At 43.6% G+C, this 19,084-nt stretch overlaps 1 protein-coding gene and 1 long non-coding RNA gene across 2 annotated transcripts in view; both read left to right on the forward strand.

Moving 5' to 3' along the window:
* TRPC5 (transient receptor potential cation channel subfamily C member 5) overlaps window positions 1-13,282 on the forward strand; it is a 136,905-nt gene extending 123,623 nt beyond the window's left edge. Inside the window, exons 8-11 of the mRNA XM_005291806.5 lie at window positions 8,420-8,626; window positions 8,805-8,846; window positions 10,877-10,966; window positions 12,173-13,282. Of these exons, the coding sequence (XP_005291863.2) occupies window positions 8,420-8,626; window positions 8,805-8,846; window positions 10,877-10,966; window positions 12,173-12,907 (1,074 nt within the window). The 3' untranslated portion in view covers window positions 12,908-13,282. The remainder of the gene's footprint in view (window positions 1-8,419; window positions 8,627-8,804; window positions 8,847-10,876; window positions 10,967-12,172) is intronic.
* A 3,195-nt stretch (window positions 13,283-16,477) lies between these two features.
* LOC135973448 (uncharacterized) lies at window positions 16,478-18,454 on the forward strand. Its single transcript, XR_010590284.1, has 2 exons — window positions 16,478-16,997; window positions 17,297-18,454. It is a non-coding gene; the product is annotated as an uncharacterized LOC135973448 (long non-coding RNA).
* Window positions 18,455-19,084: the final 630 nt, after the last annotated feature.

Genomic DNA, 19,084 nt, shown 5'->3' on the forward strand with positions numbered 1-19,084 from the left:
CAGTTGTTTGCTGTTGATTGGTGTGGATGACTCAATCTGACACAGCAGTAGGTAGTGAGGTAACGTATTTGTGTTGGTAATGCTATCAGCCTAGCCGGTATGCAGAAAAGGCTCTTTTCAGACTGCGCTATCGGAGAAACAATGGGAAGCGGGATTAACAAGGCCTTTGTTGATATCGTTCCCAGCATTTCTTCCTGCTGGTGTTTTTCAGGGGGCTATTTGGCTTGATCACCTTCATACTGCTCTGATTTATGTGGGTATTCAAATCAAAACTGAACTTGTTGGCATGTTAGTGAGGAAAAGAAAAGAGCTGTGCCACATGCATCTCGCTTGTCAGCCCAAAATAATCGAACAGCACAAAGGACAGCCTGGAACGTGGTTCTATATTTTCCCCAAATATTATAGTCCCAGGCCTCCTCATTAGCTGTCATTGTTTCCATTAGATATGCTACTGGGAGATGAGAGGTAATTAGTGTGTATAACCCAAATACCTTGTGGAATGTATTGCAGTGTAAGCTAGAACAAAGATTTTAATTACCAAATGTATCCTATCCACGGAAGATATAAATAGCAGAGATGCTGGAGTGTGCATTTTCCAAACATACACCAAATGCTTCCCTTAAGTTGGCAAAATCAGCCGACTTGCCAAATGGACACATCCATTTCTATGAAAGACTGATCAATGAAACAAAGATAATTAGTTCTTCTTCTTATTTACTGGGCACTGAGTATGTGCGTGGCACTGTAATCCCCAAAGGCACTTGCAATAAATATTTATAATTGATGGACATGTTCATAGTAACAATTGCCTTTCCAGGGAGTGACGTGTGACCGAGGCAGACCTGTAGTTAATAATAAGCTGCAATTAGACTCATGCTAAAGCCTTGGCAGAATTTTAGGTACCTTCAAACGTAGGACTTATACTGAAGATGGCTTCCATTTTATTTTATGCCCAGGCAGCTTAACACACGAGGAGTGCTATTTCTGTCCCCCAAACTGAGGGCTGGATTGGGTGTACTAGACTTAGGCCTGTGTTGGTGGTTGTGTGATGCCACACCATCTCAGTGACCTGTTGAGGAGTCTGGTGCTTCTTGGGGCACTAGCAGAGAGCAGTCCCCCTACACTCTGGGTGCAGGGATTGTAATTGCTAATGGCCCTTGTGGGAAGGGGGAGCCACCTTGCACCTTCCCTGTGACATACTCAAGCAAAGGGTGTTGTGACAAGCAGAAAACTATCCCTGCCAGGCAGCCTGATTCCAACTTAGCCCACTAGCTGCTGTTGCGTAACAACATAATGGGAGCAGCACACAGAGCCTTTTTGGGGCCGAACAGGAAGAGGCTAGATTGATAACGATCTCTCCCCTTTTCTGCAGAAAGGTGCATGTTCTTGGAACACATTTTCTTCCCCTTGTCATAAAAATAGGAGCAAAGACACTCGTGCACCTCAGCCTAGCAGGGAGAGGATGAATTAGTGGGGATTCATTATTGTACGTACAGAAAAATGAAATGTGAAGATTTCGGAGTGCTTGACGGCCTGTGTGCTGAGTGTATTCTCTTTGGGTGATATTATAGCTGATGGGTTGTATTGACACAATGTGCTGACGTAGCCTGACTTGACCTACAAGCAGCCCATTCATGTACTAAGATACAAGATCTTCAGTGGGTGTAAATTTGGAATCACTCTATTGACTTGAGCGGGAAGGTGGTGCTGTGATTAGGCCACTAGCCTGGGACTCAGGAAACTGGGGCAAACCTGCACAAGTCACTTGGTTTCTCTGGCCCAGATCCACAAAGGGGCCTCGGTCTTGCAACGCTGAGCACTGCAGCACGTAGAAACTCACAGGAACACTGCTGAGATCGACAAAGCCCGAGTTAGGCGTCTAGTCTCGTTATACAATGAAAGGGGAGAGATAGCTTTGTTAGCCAGTGTGCTAGGTGGGGAGCCACCTAAACTAGCCAATGGGAGCTGCCAATGACAGGGGGTGTATGTCTGAGATAGGTGCCTCCCTATAGCCTGGACTTAGGTGCCTATCTCTGCTTAGTGATCCACGAATGGGAGAACCCACCGCCTCGGGCTTAGGTGGGAGATAGGTGTCCAGATGCCTAGAGTGAGGCAGCTGTCCACAAGCCCAGAGGCAGAAACATAGGCACCTAGGGAACTTCTACCTTGAAAACATAGGCACCAAGTGAGTAAGCGCCTATAGGGTTTAGTGCAGGGGTAGGCAACCTATGGCACATGTGCCGAAGGCGGCACGCAAGCTGATTTTCAGTGGCTCTCACACTGCCCGGGTCCTGGCCACCAGTCTGGGGGGCTCTGCATTTTAATTTAATTTTAAATGAAGCTTCTTAAACGTTTTAAAAACCTTATTTACTTTACATACAACAATAGTTTAGTTATATATTATAGACTTATAGAAAGAGACCTTCTAAAAACGTTTAAATGTATTACTGGCACGCGAAACTTTAAATGAGAGTGAATAAACCAAGACTCGGCACACCACTTCTGAAAGGTTGCCGACCCCTGGTTTAGTGGGAATTTTGTGGATTGCAGTGGAGCCAAAACTGGGACTTAGGTAACCAAGTCTGGGGTTTAGATGCCTTTGTGGATCTGGGCCTCATCTGTAAAATGGAACTAAAAGCACTTTCCTACCTATCGGAAGAATTGTGATGATAAATACCTTAAAGATTGTGAGGTGCTCAGATAGCGTGTTAATGGGGCCACTTAAGATAGCTAGAGAAGACAGACTTCCATTGATGGATCTATGCTAAATTTATACCAGCTAAGGATCTGGCCCATTATTTGGTAAAGCATGATTCAAACCATGTGGCTGGGGGGAGGGGAGGGGAGAAGGGAAGATGGTAATGGGAATCTTTATAAAACATTTAAAAAAATGTAAATAACAGGTTTTCTACCCAGCGATAAAGCTTGAGATTAGTGCTTGAATTATGCTGGATAATTAGTGTAGTAGGTAATTATTTCAGATCTGGCACATCTGCGAATACAGCACTGCTATTGAATTAGAAAATCCTCGTGGCCATCAAAATAAGATGGCCGCGGCAATTCCACATGGGGATCTCCAGACAAGATTAATTACCCCTTTAACTGGCAGGGATTTGCCAAAGGATTGTGCAGACACTACCGTGTAGCCTCATTGCAGTGGATCCTGATAACATTTCTTTGGAAGAAAAAAAATATCTGTGTGCCGTGCCCTGCGTTTTTGGGGACTGACTGGGCTAAGTGGTTTTGACTCAGCCAGAAGAGCTAAAATGTGCTAAGGCTACAACAGCGAGTGATGACCTGGAGGGAGGACGGGATAAGTGGCACGGACGTGGCCCGCAGAAAGGGCAGTGAAATCTAATCTTGATATGAATACAGAATTGCTATGGCAACAAGGGCATGTTGCAGAGCACATGTGGAACTAGCGGATGGAAAAAACAATCATCTAAAAATGACAAATGAGCTGGGAATCAGAGTCCGCCCAGCTCAGTGAGTAGGATGTCCACATGGGGGGGCGAGTGGCATGGGTCCCAGCAAGACCTGAGCTCCTAGACCAGGCTGACATTGCAATACAAGGTGGGGGAGGTCCTGCACCTCCACTGGAGTTGTGCCTGCTGAACGTGGCCCCCCCAAGGTCAGTACTCTGCTCTGCCTGGCTGTGGTGAAAGGTTAGGGGATAAGCTTCATATCCTGGCCAACCTCCCCTCTCTCTCTCAGTAGAAGTGGTGACAATGCCAAAGCCTAGATGAGCTGTCAGTGCGAAGTACAGAATACTCCTGTTGTCTGCTGTCACTACAGGTTGCATTAAGTGAATTGCTCTGGATGGTATGTTGAGATACCTGGAATATGACTGATGCTACCGAGAGTGACATTTTATCCAAGTTGCTCTCTTTTAATATTCCTCTGTGAAACGGCAGCACCCTTCTCCCTCACATAAACACACGTCTCAAAGAAATGCTATCAACTTGCTTTATTAGGGGGTTTTCTTACTTATTAAATGCCAGTTGTGGTCTGAGCCCTGTACAACACAGAGAAAGCTACGGTCCCTTCCCTGAGGAACTTACACTCAAGACTGAGCTGATCACAAAGTCAAATACATAGGGCCATATTCATCCCTGGGATAGCTGCACTAACTTCAGTGCGCTGAAGGAATGAGTTTGGCCTATAATGCACTGAGTGATCAGTGAAGCACAAAACTCAAAGCAGGACAGATGGTTTTTTAAAAAGTACTTTGTTTTGTGGTGGGTGATCACTGAACAACTTTGCCTCTGACCTGTGTCCTAAGGAGGGATTCGAATATGGAAAGGGTAGTTGCCTGGCACACACAAATGCTCTCAGTAAAATAAATAGCCTTTCCATTGCACAGTCCCAGTGTAAAACTACCACCAAAATAGCTTTACCCGTATCATTCTGGTTCTCAAAACAGCTGTGCAAATAACTGAAACAAGCTTGATTTGGAATCTCCGGGGAATTCACAGCAGCAAATGAGGACAAGATTGGGTAATCTGGGTTAGATTTTAGCAAGTTGTTTGTCTTTTTAAAAGAAATCATACTAGAGTTGCATGTGTGTGACAAATCAGGTGAAGCTTAAATGGATTTGGGACCAGGGTTCTCCCAGCCCAAGAGATGGGCGCATTTAGTTTTACAGGGGCCACACAAAATTACTCCAAAACTTTACACCCACACCCACACCACACCCTGCACACATACACCCACACACACCCCAGGCCCTATTCTGGTCTGAAATGGAGAAATCAAAAAGGCTTAATTCAGACAAAATGTCAGTTTGGTTAAAACCCCGCACCCCGAACAAAACAACAACAAAAAAACTAGCTGTTTGCCTCCTTCCTAATAACTCTTCCCTGCAACAACCACTTATCTCCCACTACCAACTAGGTCCTCCAGCCAGCATTCAGCCTTCTTATAACATGCTGGAGGAAATTAGGTACCACCAATTCACCACAGCTGGCCAAGCCCTGCTACCCTATCAGACCTTGCAAGCCAGAGTGGGCAATTGTGATCTTGTGTGTGTGTGTGTGTGTGTGAGAGAGAGAGAGAGAGAGAGAGAGAGAGAGAGAGCTCTCTGCCAATCCCTGGAGGGGGTTTGAACACTAAGCTACATACAGATTCAAAGGTCATACTCAAAATATACAGAAAACCATTAAAATGGAAAGAAAAATGCAGAACAATCCCATCTTCTAGCCATTCTTGTGTTTATTTTAAATGCTGATGCACCAGTGGCCAGAAGATTAGAGTGACCCACAAAGAGCAAGAAAGTAGCACAAGGGAAGAACCAGAAGCTGTAGCAAAAGAGACTTGGGTTTGTGAATCAAGAAATACTTCTCTGTACAACATATGACTAACCTGTGCAACTTGCAACTGCAGAACATTATTGAAACAAATAACTTAGTGACATTAAAGAAAATTAGACACATGAATAAGAATAGAAATTGCAATGACATAAACTAGGGTAATCTATACAAGGGCTATCAAGTCTCCTGTTACAGGACACAAGCTGATCAGCAGTTTCTGACAGCCTTCTCTCTAGTATCTCTGAAGCTAGTCTCTTTTCCCATTCCTGTCTCTGAGCTAGAAACACATAGAGGCAAATTAGAATAGTAGTTGCAACAACATATCAACTTTGGTCTCTTCTAGTCCACAGGAAAACAGCAATTTTCATGGATTTCAACTCCGTCCATGTGCCTGCTCTGTGAAATAACTAACACTTCAGTGCCTGGCCTAAAATGTAACACTAGGCAAAGCAGTTGTCCAATAATAAATAAAGACTTGCTAGCTCTTTACCACATTGCTATATTTACTAAAATACCTGGGATCAGCCACATGGATAAAAAGGCTAATAAAAGAGCACTTGGGATGATTTTAGACATGTAAGTGTTTAGTATGTTCGGCCTTGCGCTGAGTTTTGCTGGGGGGATTAGGTATCAGCATGAAAGTTTTGCAAACATATAACAAAATGTTGCAAAGCGCAGGAAGTGGATCTGTGATACTGTGAATGTCTGTGCACTTATGCACACACAGACGTGCGCCGGGAAAAGGATTCTCTCCCACCTTTCCTTTCCAAAAATTTGTCTTGCATTTAAAATTCATCATCATTCAGTGCAAAGTTTATTTCCGCAGTAAACGGAGGCCATTTAAAAGTATTAGCATCACTCAGGCTGCAGTTCCTAGCATCTCTGTACTCCGGATAGTACAGCCCTTCTGGACAATGAGGAAGAGAAATCTTTGTTGGCTATTGTAGTAGCCAGGGTTATGTGGGTCTGGTTACTTTCTATGCAACCCTCCTGCACAGCTCCAGTAGATTCCCTGGAAGAAGGCTGCCTACAAAGCTTTCATGCGGCTGCATATATCTCGGCTCCAGCTTGTCTGTTAAGTTAAGATGCTGTTTCTTTTAATGCCTTTTGGTGCTACTTATTGTTATGCCCATCCAGAGGATCTGGTCAAAATGTAACACAGGCCAAAGGGCAAGGCAAACCGCCTCTATGATCCCACCGATGTTTAGAAAGCTACCAGTGCGGAAAACCTGCCTACAGTTCATGGGTGCTGGAAATTGGGGTGCTGCGGCTTGAAGTGGTTTCCATCATATACGGGGTTTGCAGTTTGGTTCAATGGTCTCAACGCCCCTGCTACAGTGTGGTGCTGACCTGACATGCTTCCTGTGTGGGCTGAACTGAACATGTTCCTGACTTATGCTGCAGCCCTGTTGAAATCCAGAGCTGTAGCATGTTGTGGATACGGGATCAAAACATGGTTCTGTTCCATCTCAACTGGCAAGACCTGGTTGTATTTTAACCAAGTCAGGACAATGCCATGTAGCCAAGAACCCAGTGTGCCCATTTTCATAGTGTAGGTGGAACCTTAGCCAGCATCAGTGCTGTGCTGTAGTTAGTGAATGCTTAGTACAAACATGCTCACATGCAACCAATCACATCACCTCACCCTACACTTTTCCTCCAGTGTTCAGCTCTGGGGACCAGCATCCCAGTCCGATGGGTTTGCAGACGCCACCCTTCATGGAAATGGCTGCACAAGCAGAAAATTCCATGGCTGCCCCCTCCCAGCGCAGTGTGAATCAGGCCATATTGTCATCTGATGTGAGGTAGTGTTAACATAAATGCTAAACAGCCAAACAGCTTCAGTGTCACAGCTCTCAGCCCAGTGCTGTACCCTGTGTGGATAACAATACATAATGTACATCCTCACCATTGCAATTCAGAGTCACGTTGTAAGCTGTGTGGAGTACTGTTCTGAGTGAAGGACTCAAGCAATCTTCTTCCTTTTGTGCCTAGTAGTATGATTTCTACATAGCGTATGAAACAGTGACACTTTTTAAATTAAAGTACAAAAGACATAGCACATGATCCGGTTTGAAAAGCTGGAGGGTGTCTATAAATCCTGGCTCAAGTCAGATGTGTCTCTCCGCAGATAATGTGAGATTTGTTACCATAGACAGGAAACAATGCTTCCAACCCCCTTTTATGGATAGACATTTCACAGATTTAGATTTTAAGCTCTTTGGCTCAGGAATCATCTTTGTGTTACGTGTTAATACAGTACCCAGCAAAGTAGGGCCCTCATTCTTGATTGTGACCTTGGGCCAGTCAGGTCACCTCTCTGTGCAGCAGGAAAATGGGGCTAATAACTTACCCATCTTTGTGGAGCACTTTGAGGTCTTTGGATGCAATGCACTAGATACATGTGAACTATTCCAATGAGGATGAAAATGGAAAAATAGGCAAAATGCATCTAATTGTGTTTTTAACCTTGCATAAGTATGATGCAGACTCTAGTGCACAATAAAATGTATCCTTTTTATCAAGATTGATTTTATTGTATCTAAAATTTATAAGAGCTAAAATAAGAGTAGCTTTAAAAACAAAACACAACAACTGTTTAAGATCCTTTCCCAGAGAAGTGTCTCTATACACCTGCAGACTAGGAAAGGAAAAACAATGATATTTGAAAAGAAGAGTTGAAAAGTTCTTTTTTCTCCTCTCATAGTGGATGACTTCACTGGTGCTAGCTCAGCCTAAGGAATGGTTTTCCTTGCTCAGCTTTAGGTGTCAATGAAACCATTAATAGTGGCAGGACAAATCTTAAATGACGAACCCAGGTTTTGACACTGGGTCAAAGGGGAACACTTTTCACTAAATGTTGGTGTTGCTGCATTTCTCAGTATTGTGCTACATTTCATACCAATTTTGTATTTACACGGACAAGGGCTATAGAGGAACTGAATTCGTCTCCCATTCATCATGTGAGATCCCCTTCAGTACATGTGAATTAATACAGATATCTTCTCGCAGGACTCAACCTTTAAGCTGATACATATCCAGTGGTTGTCAATGTGCCCTCTAATGCAGCTTGCCTGAAGCTAGTAACATTTTGTTTCCATCTTTCCCAGGACCACGCGGATATTGAGTGGAAGTTTGCACGGACAAAGCTGTGGATGAGTTACTTTGATGAAGGTGGCACTCTGCCACCTCCATTTAATATTATTCCAAGTCCCAAGTCAATCTGGTATCTTTGCAAGTGGATCCACAATCAACTGTGCCCAGACATGGACTCTGAGGATGAACAGAAGAGGCATGAAAACCTAAAAACATTCACAGTAAGGAGCCTTATATTTTAGTATTTCATTTGCCCAGAGTATTATTTATTAATTCAGGCTCACAGATTCCAGTATCCCTTTGCTTTTAGTAGTGGGCTACTGCTGTGCCAGTTTCCAAAGAGCCCGTGGGAGACGTGACTGATGCCCATGTAATATACATGTTCCTATTTAATTGCAGGAACGGCATGCTGACAACCTGATTCAGAATCAACATTACCAGGTAAAGCCTCCAGTACATTAAGTCATTTATTGCCTATTTCTTGCTCGTGCTTGATTCGTGACACCTTGCTGGCTGCAAAGTGCTGTAATGTATTTTGACACGTGTACAAGCGCTAAGAGGTTTCGGCTCATTGTGGAATAAAATATGCATGGCTTCTTCCAAACGGTCTGTGCGGCTCAGGTCAGCGACTCACTTGTGGCCTTTCACCTTTTCAAATACAGTGCAAAAGCTGGGTGAAATTCCCATTGACTTCAGTGGAGCCAAGATTTCATGCCTGGTCACGCAGTGAAGTGAAATCCTCATCAAAATTGCTGCTTTAAAAAGTCAAAAAGCTCAGCCTTATTTTTGCAACGAATTCAGAGACTCATCACAAATAAGGAGCAATCGGTGTCTTTTTACGACTGAGGAAGGCTCAGATGAGAGGAATGTTTTCTTCTACTGCGAAGACTTTTGTAGCTTCTATTTATTCTTAGCCTGCCTGGGTTCAAGAATTCATCAGATTCAACTTATAACGGGATGAACGTGTATTTACAATACCAGCTGCTTGAACCCAATTGAATGCATTATACCAGTATTCTGGAAGGAAAAACAATAATAATAATAAATCCCCTGAATGGTGTTACATAGTACATCGGGCCTACATTTTCACAAGTGACTCATGCTGTTGGGTGCTTCACTTATTAGGTGTCTAAAATTGAGACACCTTAAAGGGGCTTCGTTTTCAGAGAACAGGCACTTGGTACTTTTCTGAAACTCAGGCCTCTCTTATCTGTCTGAAGCTGGGCACCACAAAGTCAAGGCATCCACGGTCATTCTTGAAAATGTAGTTCTCGGAGCTGTTGACAAAGAGGATTTTCAAAGATGCCCCTGGAGTTAAGGCTTCCTTTGAACATCCTGCCCTAAATAATTCACCTTGACAATCTGCCTGAGGGACACGCATCCTAGATTTACTCTCCCCACTTATAGGCACAGAGAGGTTGAGGGCAACATTTGGAGTGGGAAGAGGCCTACTGACATGCTGAAAAATGTGTGTTCAAATGCACACCTGTGTTTGTGAACACATCTACAGTGGCTAAAAACCAATTTGCTTATGTAATTATAGCAATGACATGCACAAAGGCAGGGGCAAATGGGCACATACTTTTGTTTGCACAAATGGATCTCTTCCCACCAAAAATTCAGTCTGAATTGAATAGCCCAGGACCACAGAAGGAGTCAGAGACCTGGGGCAAGTCACTAAGAGCTTATCCTATGAAGTGGAGAGCATCCTCAGATCCCAGTACCAGTAATAGGTGCTCAAGGTCTGGGAGCCTCGCAGGATGGAGCCGTTAACATATGTTAGACTGATCACCCTCAGGATAGACTATACCCTTGGATAGATGTCCGTGATTTCCATTTACTTCAATGGGACCCCAGTTTATATCTATGTGGACTAATGTGGCTCTAAATGAATCTAGCAAGTTTTGGCTGTTCTTCAGTAAATGTATTTGTTTAGCTATGGAGATGTCCATGACTCATGAGTGTGGGAAAAACAAATCTCCAAGTGACATATTTAACAGTTCTATAATACCTGGCATATATATGAGACTTGTACTGTAATTTTAAAAGCACTTGACATTCTTTAACCAATTAAGACTCATATTATCCCCGCGATGTGGGTAATTATCCTTATATTACAAATGGGGAAAGCAAGGCAGAGAAGTTAAGTGGCTTGAAATCATGTGTCGAATTAGGAAGGCTGAGGCATGAAATCTCTTCTCACACAAGCATTGTTACATACACACAACGCAAGTACAGGACTTTGACTTATTATGCTTAACTGCTGAGCTTTCAAGATGCACGATCTATAACTCTTTATAATGCTTCATTATGTTTGAAAGAACATGTCCCATTTTTCAACACCAAAGGCAGGTCTGTGACTCCACAAACAGTGGGACAGAGACGTCACAGATAGTGAAAACACAATGAGACTGCCCCGTTTGGCCTCAATAAGTAGGTAGCTGAATTATTCATGTTCTTTTATGTTTCAGGAAGTGATCAGAAATCTAGTGAAAAGATATGTTGCAGCAATGATACGAAATTCCAAAACCAACGAGGGATTAACTGAAGAAAATTTTAAGGTAATCCATTATTCTGTAATACAGTTGCCTCTCATAACAATTCCTTTTGCTACACTCAGTGATGCCACCTCCTTTGTAAAGCACTTTGAGACCTACTGATGAAAGGATTATCCAGTATTATTTGTTCTGAGCATACCTGTGACACGTATGTCTATGTGCATTCTTGTGAGCAGGCAAGGTCCCCGTCCCCCTCTGGTTCCCTCTAGGCTTTAGCAGTTTAGCATGTTCTAAAATGCAATCGGTTTGTCTGGACTAGGATTTTAGAAGGTGTTAATCAGATTGAGCTAATTTCATTTAACATCACTCTTTTAAATGCTAGTCTAGATAAGACCAAAGATTGTGTGTATGAACAATAACACCAGTGGCAAGGAATATGATTATGCAAGGTCGCAGACCAATCAAAGGCAGCCATGAAGAGACAGACTTAGGCCACGTCTACACTATCCGCCGGATCGGTGGATAGTAATCAATCTATCGGGGATCGATTTATCGCGTCTCGTCTAGACGCAATAAATCGATCACCGAATCGACGACCTCGGTGGGAGGAGTAAGTGGAGTCGATGGGGGAGCCATGGCGATCGACTTGCCGCCGTGAGGACGGCCATGTAAGTCGAACTAAGATACTTTGCGTAGCTGAAGTTGCGTATCTTAGATCAATCCGCCCCCCCCCCACCCCGGTGTAGACCAGCCCTTAGATGACAATCAACAGATTAAACATCACAGTGTTTGTGTGTGACAGATGGGCTATATCTTTTCCTTAGTATGCTTGAGTTTCTGGGGGAGTCAGCCCCAAAGAGGGAAACGTTTGTCACCCAAGTTAAATGTGGGGCCCATCAACTAAGACTGAGTCACATTAATGCTTGTAAATTTCAGCAGAGCCCCTTCCCGCCCCCATTCACCCCTTGCGTGAACATCTTCATTAGGTTTTTAAAAAACAATGATTCCTTTTTTTTCTTGGTGTCAAGAGGGCTGGTCTAATGGCTGTTAGAGACATAGAGATCTAGAGAGGCTCTCTCTCTAGGCACAGAATTACTAAAATGTTCCTTCAGCCGCTGAATAATGAAAGATTTATCTGGTATTCTTGTACATAGTGATTTGGTATCAGAAATTTGCATAACTTTGAACACTCCTCTCAGGGGAATACAATCATTCTTTCATGTCACAGATGAAGCTTCTGAGTGTAACTCATTTTCCCTCTTGCCTTAGGAATTAAAGCAGGACATATCTAGCTTTCGCTATGAAGTTCTTGACCTCTTGGGAAACAGGAAACCCCAGAGGAGAAGTTACTCTACTAGCAGCACAGAGGTCTCCCAAAAGGATGAAACCAACGAGGATGGTGCTGGAGAAAAAGCTAAAGCCAAGAGTGTTTCTTTCAATATAGACAACAAGAAAAAAGATTTCAATGTGTCAGCTCTGATTAAAACTATGTCTGGGATCGAAATTGTGGAAGAGAAACCAAAAAGCAATGGAATAAATAAGCGCTCGTTCGTCCGAAACGGGAATAGGGTTCAGAGACTTTCGAGCTCCAAGAAAGAGTCTTTCAAAAGACTGGGTCTCCTCTTCTCGAAGATGAATGGACATGTGCCTGAGCCAAATTCAGAGCCTATGTACACTATTTCAGATGGAGTTATTCAGCCGCATTACATGTGGCAAGACATTAAATATTCTCAGATCGATAAAGAGAGAGAAGAGAACTGTTCCAAAAGTGAAATTAACCTCAATGAGGTGGACTACAGTGGGAACATGAGACTTACTGGACAGAGCAAGGAATGTCCTGTGGTTTGTACCAGCTCTCTTCACTGTGCTTCCAATATTTGTTCCTCTAATTCCAAACTTATAGACTCCACCGAGGATGTGTTTGACTCCTGGGGAGAGACCTGTGACTTGCTTATAAACCAGTGGAAAGATGGGCAGGAAGATCATATTACAACTCGGCTATAAGTAAAGCTATTAAACACCTGCTAGAGAACATAGCTAAATATTTGTAATTGTTTGCTATCACCGATGATTCAGAGTCAGGATTCCCTTTCGGTCCCTAGCATCGGGTGTAGAACTCTAGTTATTTTAGCCTGTTTTATAGCCACCTTTACCACATTTTTTTATTTGCCTTTTTACACTCACCGATGCTGAACTATTTACCAGTTTGGGCCAATTTTAAGGATGTTCAATACTAAGCAGCAGAGGTGCAGATTGCTGTTCCCTACCAATTGTTATGCTTAGCCTGTATGCGCTTACTGTAACCCCCAAGGTTCTTTTACTGATGCAGATCAAGTCTTCAGATCCCATAAACCTCAGACATTTTGGTGGCAGAGTAAAGGACCTGTATAGTTTCTTTCCTAATCCAAACTATCTGGTTGTCAGAGACAGATGTTGCTTCCTGATTCAATGGGTGCAGTGATTGGGGGGGAGAAAGTAGGGGGATCATAGTAGACCTAGGCCTTTGAGGGTCGCTGCTCTTTCTGCAGGAACGGGAGGTGGGGAGGAGATCGGGAGTCAAAGAGGGCCGGGGGGGGGGTCATTTCTCTCCCCACGGGAATGGGGGAAGTCAAAGGCCTAGGGGGGTTGCTTCCTCTCCATAGGGACTGGGGGGCCTCTGCTGTGTATGCAGCCTGGGGGCTGGTCCAGCCTCTCCTTGAGCTCCAGCCCCGCTGCTGGTGGGAGCTGTATCCCTGACCCAGTCACCTTGGGCCTCATCCAAAGTGAGATCTGGATTTGGCCAGGGTAGGTGAGTCACTCCCTGCACTATCAATGGCAAGCACAAAATCCGAGTGGGTCTGTGAACCTGTGTACCAGGTCACACCACCCCCGACTCAAATTTGTCCCAGTCACCCCCTTATTACCAAGGGGGGCTGCCGGGCCAAACCTGAACTGAGGGCCCTGAAGAAGTGCCCCCAGTGCACACCAGTTCATCTGGGCCTCATTTTTGTGGGTGCAGTGGAACTCATGGACCTCTGCTCAAGCCACCATTGCTGCATGTTGCACATTCTCCTCATTTCACTGCTCCATGGTACCAGCTAGTGAAAAGTAGCTTAACTGGAGACTAAGAGCCAAACTGGAAGAATTGTCAGAAGGGGTTTCCACTTATAACTGGCCTTTTTCTTTTTTAAGCAATACAGCCTCTGATTATTTCACTTGTGTGTGTTTTTAAGGTTGTACATTATAGTCTCAATGTAAACTATTACTGAAATGAGAAAAGTTTATCAGCCAGTTACCATCTTCTATTAAGTTACGTGCTCTGCTTATATTGATCTTATTTTTCGTTTATCAGATTCATTTAGTAATCTGCTATCCCTCTCATTAGAAGTAGAGTTACTTACCCCTTTTACACTGAAAGAGAAATTGAGGGACTGGCATAGTTATAGGGCTCTGCATAAAGATGGGACTGAACTACAATCCAAGATCCAAACATCCCTGCCTGTGTTTGAAATACAACCCGCCATCTGAAATTTAAAAATGGCTCCTCTATCTTTGTAATGGGTTGCACCAAAGCCCCACATCTGAGCCGCCCAGAATCTCTTGCTGTTTGAAATTCAGATCTGAATTTTGTGGTTTCAGCCCATCTCTAGTGCTGCCTTAACTTTTTGTTATCTACAGATTTTTCAGTCCGGGATGGTACAATGTTTTAGGCAGAAAACTGATCTCCTGCTGTGCTATCAAGCGCTAAGAAAGAACATCTGCCTTGTTTTCATTAATTGCATTCCTTAAAACCAGCCTTTGAACTTTGCCCATTGCAGGTTCTATTCTAGCTGCACCAAAATGGAACACAGCAGTAGATATCCCTTAGTATTTGTTTCCAGTAGTGCAACAGTATGCTAGGTGCTGTGTAAGCATAAAAGTTGGTACTGTCCCCGCCCCAAACAGCTTCACAGCCTTAAGGAGACACACAGACTAAGGGGAAGGGATGTAATTCAACATACAGTTGATGAAGATGGTGATTCTGATAGCGCAGTGCTTGATAACAGAACTTTCTTGGTTGTTGCTGCTGAGATATGTAGACTAGCACCAATCACCCCTCTCCCGTGCCATTAGTCAGTTGCTTTCTTACAGGAATCACGGTGGAAGTAGACCTGCAGGAGGATATTAAGGCCTTGGCTACACTTGGGGATTCACAGCGCTGCCGCGGCAGCGCTGTGAAGCGCGAGTGTAGTCGCGCCGCCAGCGCTGTGAGAGCTCTCTCACAGCACTGTAAGTACTCCACCTCTCCGAGGGGAATAGCTTGCAGCGCTGCGAGCGAGCGTGCCGCTCTGCAGGCGCTGATTACACTGGTAATTTACAGCTCTGCACTCGCTGCGCGGGGAGGGGGGGGAAACGGGGACGTTTTCACACCCCTGAGCGCAGCAAGTTGCAGCGCTGTACAGCGCCAGTGTAGCCAAGGCCTAAGTGATTTGTTTAAATCAGGGCCTGAATGTGCAGAGGGTAGTGGCTCAAGAAGGGTGCTCAGTAGAGCATGTGGGGCAGCATGTATTCTCCCCAAGAGAAATACAGACAGATGTAAGGGGCACCCATGATTTGATACATAGATTCCCTTAAAAGAAAGCTACCCTAGTTAGCTCAGGGCAGTGATCTCCAGGGTTCTGATCCTAGGAGGTGTTAAGCTAGCTCAGTTCCTGCTGAAGGGAATGGAATTGAGACTTCCAGGATCAGGTCCTAACTGCACATGGCTGTGGATTGTGTTTGGAGAAGAGTTTACTGTAATAACATGGTGAACATCTGAGTCTACAGTTGGTGACACCCATTTTTTCTGAAAAGTGGCTGGAGCTCCAGGGACTCCCAGATACAGTAGCACTTTTCCTGTTTTAAAACGCCCAAGCATGACACATTTTGCCTGATTATTAAATATCAGTTTCTCTGCCAGTAGGAAAGCTGTTTTGGCAGATGGTTCCTTTGGACACCCATATGTTACAAATGAGGTCGCCTCTCAGTACGGATGAGCCCAAACCAAAAATCCGGGATCCTAGACCCAAGAGCTTTCAGAAAATCGCAGCTATAAATCTGAAATTCGCAGCTAGCCTCTATCGCTATTATGGGTCAAAACAAAACCTTGGGTCTCAGCACGCAAGCCTTCTGGAACGTTTCAGTGCAGCTCAGTCTGGTCTTTGTGGCTCTAAGCCAGCTCTGGTTTTCAGCAAGATGAGCCACTGATGTAGAGTTCCTGATTGCAAATTGCATTGGCTATGCTACTGGAGCCCCATGCAACATTCAGCCCTAAATATTTAAGCCTGTCCTGCAGTTAAGGCATAGTGAAAAGCACTTTTCACCATCAGCTCAACAGCTTCCAGGCTCTCATGCTTACAAGGTGGTTTGAATTGTCTTTGATGCTACATTTTCTCTTCTTGTGAGGGGGAACGAAGCACACCAAAAAGGTGCAAATTCCCAGGACGAGAGGGTGGTTGCTGCTCATTCATAAACACATCCAGCCTCCCTTCATACTCATACCCCAACGCCAGCTATGCACAAGGATGGTATTCAGGGTGGATTGGAGGGAATAATGAAAGGAGCATCCCCACCCCAGAGCAAGCACTTTCTGAAGACTTACAAACCAACCTGACCGAGCATTTGTTTAGGAATGCAAGCATTTGACAGAGCAGTTGGCTGGAGGCAGAGATAGTGTCTGAAATCCCCTCATGCTTCACCTACCGACTTTGTAGTTTATGAATCTTACTCTGAACGGGGCTGGCCAGCCGTAGTTCTGTTCCCTGCCTAGCAAGTAAGAATAAAAATCACTACTGGGATGGCAATGCAGATTCTATCAGCTGAACTCAAGGAGACTGGGCTACAATCAGGGTTCATGGCTCTTTGAGTGTGGAAGGGGTTTTACTTCCATCAGGACAGTGAGCACACTGCGATTACAGCCTGTGCTTCAACTGCAGCATTTTTGTATCGGCCAATTCACACATCAAACAATGCAACGTAGTTGCCACTTCATAGCAATGCATAAACAGAATGCAATAGTGACTTCTGGATTCATAAACCCCATCCGTGCAAACAGCATTAGATGTTTTGCCTTGCTGTGCCCACAAAGGACACAAAGGCCTGGTCCCCACTTAGTCCGGACTTCGGACTAAGGTACGCAAATTCAGCTACGTTAATAACGTAGCTGAATTCGAAGTACCTTAGTCCGGACTTACCGCGGTCCAGACGCGGCCAGAAGTCTCCCCCCGTCGACACCGTGTACTCCTCTCGGCGAGCTGGAGTACCGGCGCCGACTGTGAGCACTTCCGGGATCGATCCGGGATCGATTTATCGCGTCTTAACCAGACGCGATAAATCAATCCCAGAACATCGATGGCGTGCCGCCGGACCAGCCGGTAAGTGAAGACTAGGCCTAAGATCCATGGTAAAGTTAAGTTGAGGGAGAGCGGTATGTTGTGCCACCATGGCCCCTTGACTGGGTCTTCTGGGGATTTTTGTGGCTCAGATAATTTTCACTCCCAAAATAAGAGCAAATTTCTCTTCAACTATGGCAGTAGGACCCCTCTGGAGTTAGTTGTACTAAAGCCAGTTAAAAAACACCAACTATTTTTTATGGTAAGTTTCCCGAGGAAAAAAATCTTTTCTTAAATAAAAACCAAAAGTGAAAATTGGAAAAAAAAAAGTTATTTTCTTATTTAAAAATTGTTTTTGGTTAAAAAAATTGAGTCAAAGAATCCCAAAACTTTGACCAAAATGAAGATTTTTCCATTTAAACATTTTGTTTTAGTTGAAAAGAAATTTTGTAGTTGAAATATTCATTGAAACATTTTTTGTTCTCTAGATTGCCCATGGGTGTGGCTGAGAATAAAATTTAGTGTGATGTTGAGAATTTCTTTGGAAAGTAGTAGTAGGGGGTAGATCTTTTTGCACGCATCAGTTCCGCACTCACAGCTCTGGTTGGCCTTTATTCTTTGTGTTTCAACACTAACCCTCAACATGTGCAAAGAAACTCAAAGTTAAGAATATTTACCCCCTTCTGCAGATCTTTAGATTTCTTTTCATGTGAGATTGCTCCTAAATTACACATGATCTCCCAACTCTTCAAAGTGACACTCTCAAAAAAGGAACCACTGATCACGACACCACACAATTACATTTAAGATATAGTATAAGTAAAACTGAGGTGTTTATACTGAGGTCAGAGATTAAAGAACCCATTTCAGAAACAGGAAATTAAGTAAAGACATCTTTGCAGACTCTTATTGCAGACATCAGTAGATATACAAATACTTGAATATTTACATAAGTGATCTCTACAGAGGAAGCATATCTAGTGATTAGAGCACAGGACCAAGAGTCAAGGATCCTGGGTTCTATTCCCAGCTCTGCTACTGATTCACTAGGTGACCTTGGGCAAGTCACTTAGCCACTCTTTATGCCTCAGTTTCCCCATCTGTAAAATAGGGATAATATTCGTACCTACCTCGCAGGGGAGAGGGGCTGTGAGTCTTAATTATTTAATGTTTGTAAGCACTTTTGAGATCCTCAGATTAAAGGCGCTGTATACAGTAAGCAGACAATATTAGTAAAATATTTTCATTTATTTTCTTACAACTAATTCAGGTAAGGCTTTATCTGTCAATTGTGACAGCTTTCCACAAAGCTTGTCAGATGGGAGGATTTAGGAAAATTTCTGCAGTTGACAGGTACCAAGAGCAGGGTGACCTAGCAGCCTAAACTCTGAACCTCCTTGCTTTCATGGGATTATGTCTCACCCTTAACGTTACTTTATTGTACTTATTTGTGTTCCACATTCTTTTTCTAATGGTATGATATGTAATATATTTTTAGCAGAAATAGAAAGAAATGTAAATATCAAGAGTTGTAATATTTAAATAAATGATATATAATTAGTGTATAAATAAAACACCTTACATTTTAGAGATTAAAATTGGTTAATGCACTAGACATGTAACAAGAGGGCTTCATGTACAGTCTAGCATTACTGCATGTACATATGGCAAGCAATTTGAATAGGAATAGGATAACTTTTACCATATATAATTAACCCCATAGAGTGAGTGGTCTGATGCATCACCCATTGCTGGCAATGGGAGCTATGTCTGAAAATCACTATTACTGACATGGAGTTAACATAATCAATAGGGATACGTAGCACACAAAAAAGGGAATGCTCATGTAGTA

The sequence above is a fragment of the Chrysemys picta genome, chromosome 9 (assembly GCF_011386835.1).
Source record: "Chrysemys picta bellii isolate R12L10 chromosome 9, ASM1138683v2, whole genome shotgun sequence".
Taxonomy (NCBI): domain Eukaryota; kingdom Metazoa; phylum Chordata; order Testudines; family Emydidae; genus Chrysemys; species Chrysemys picta.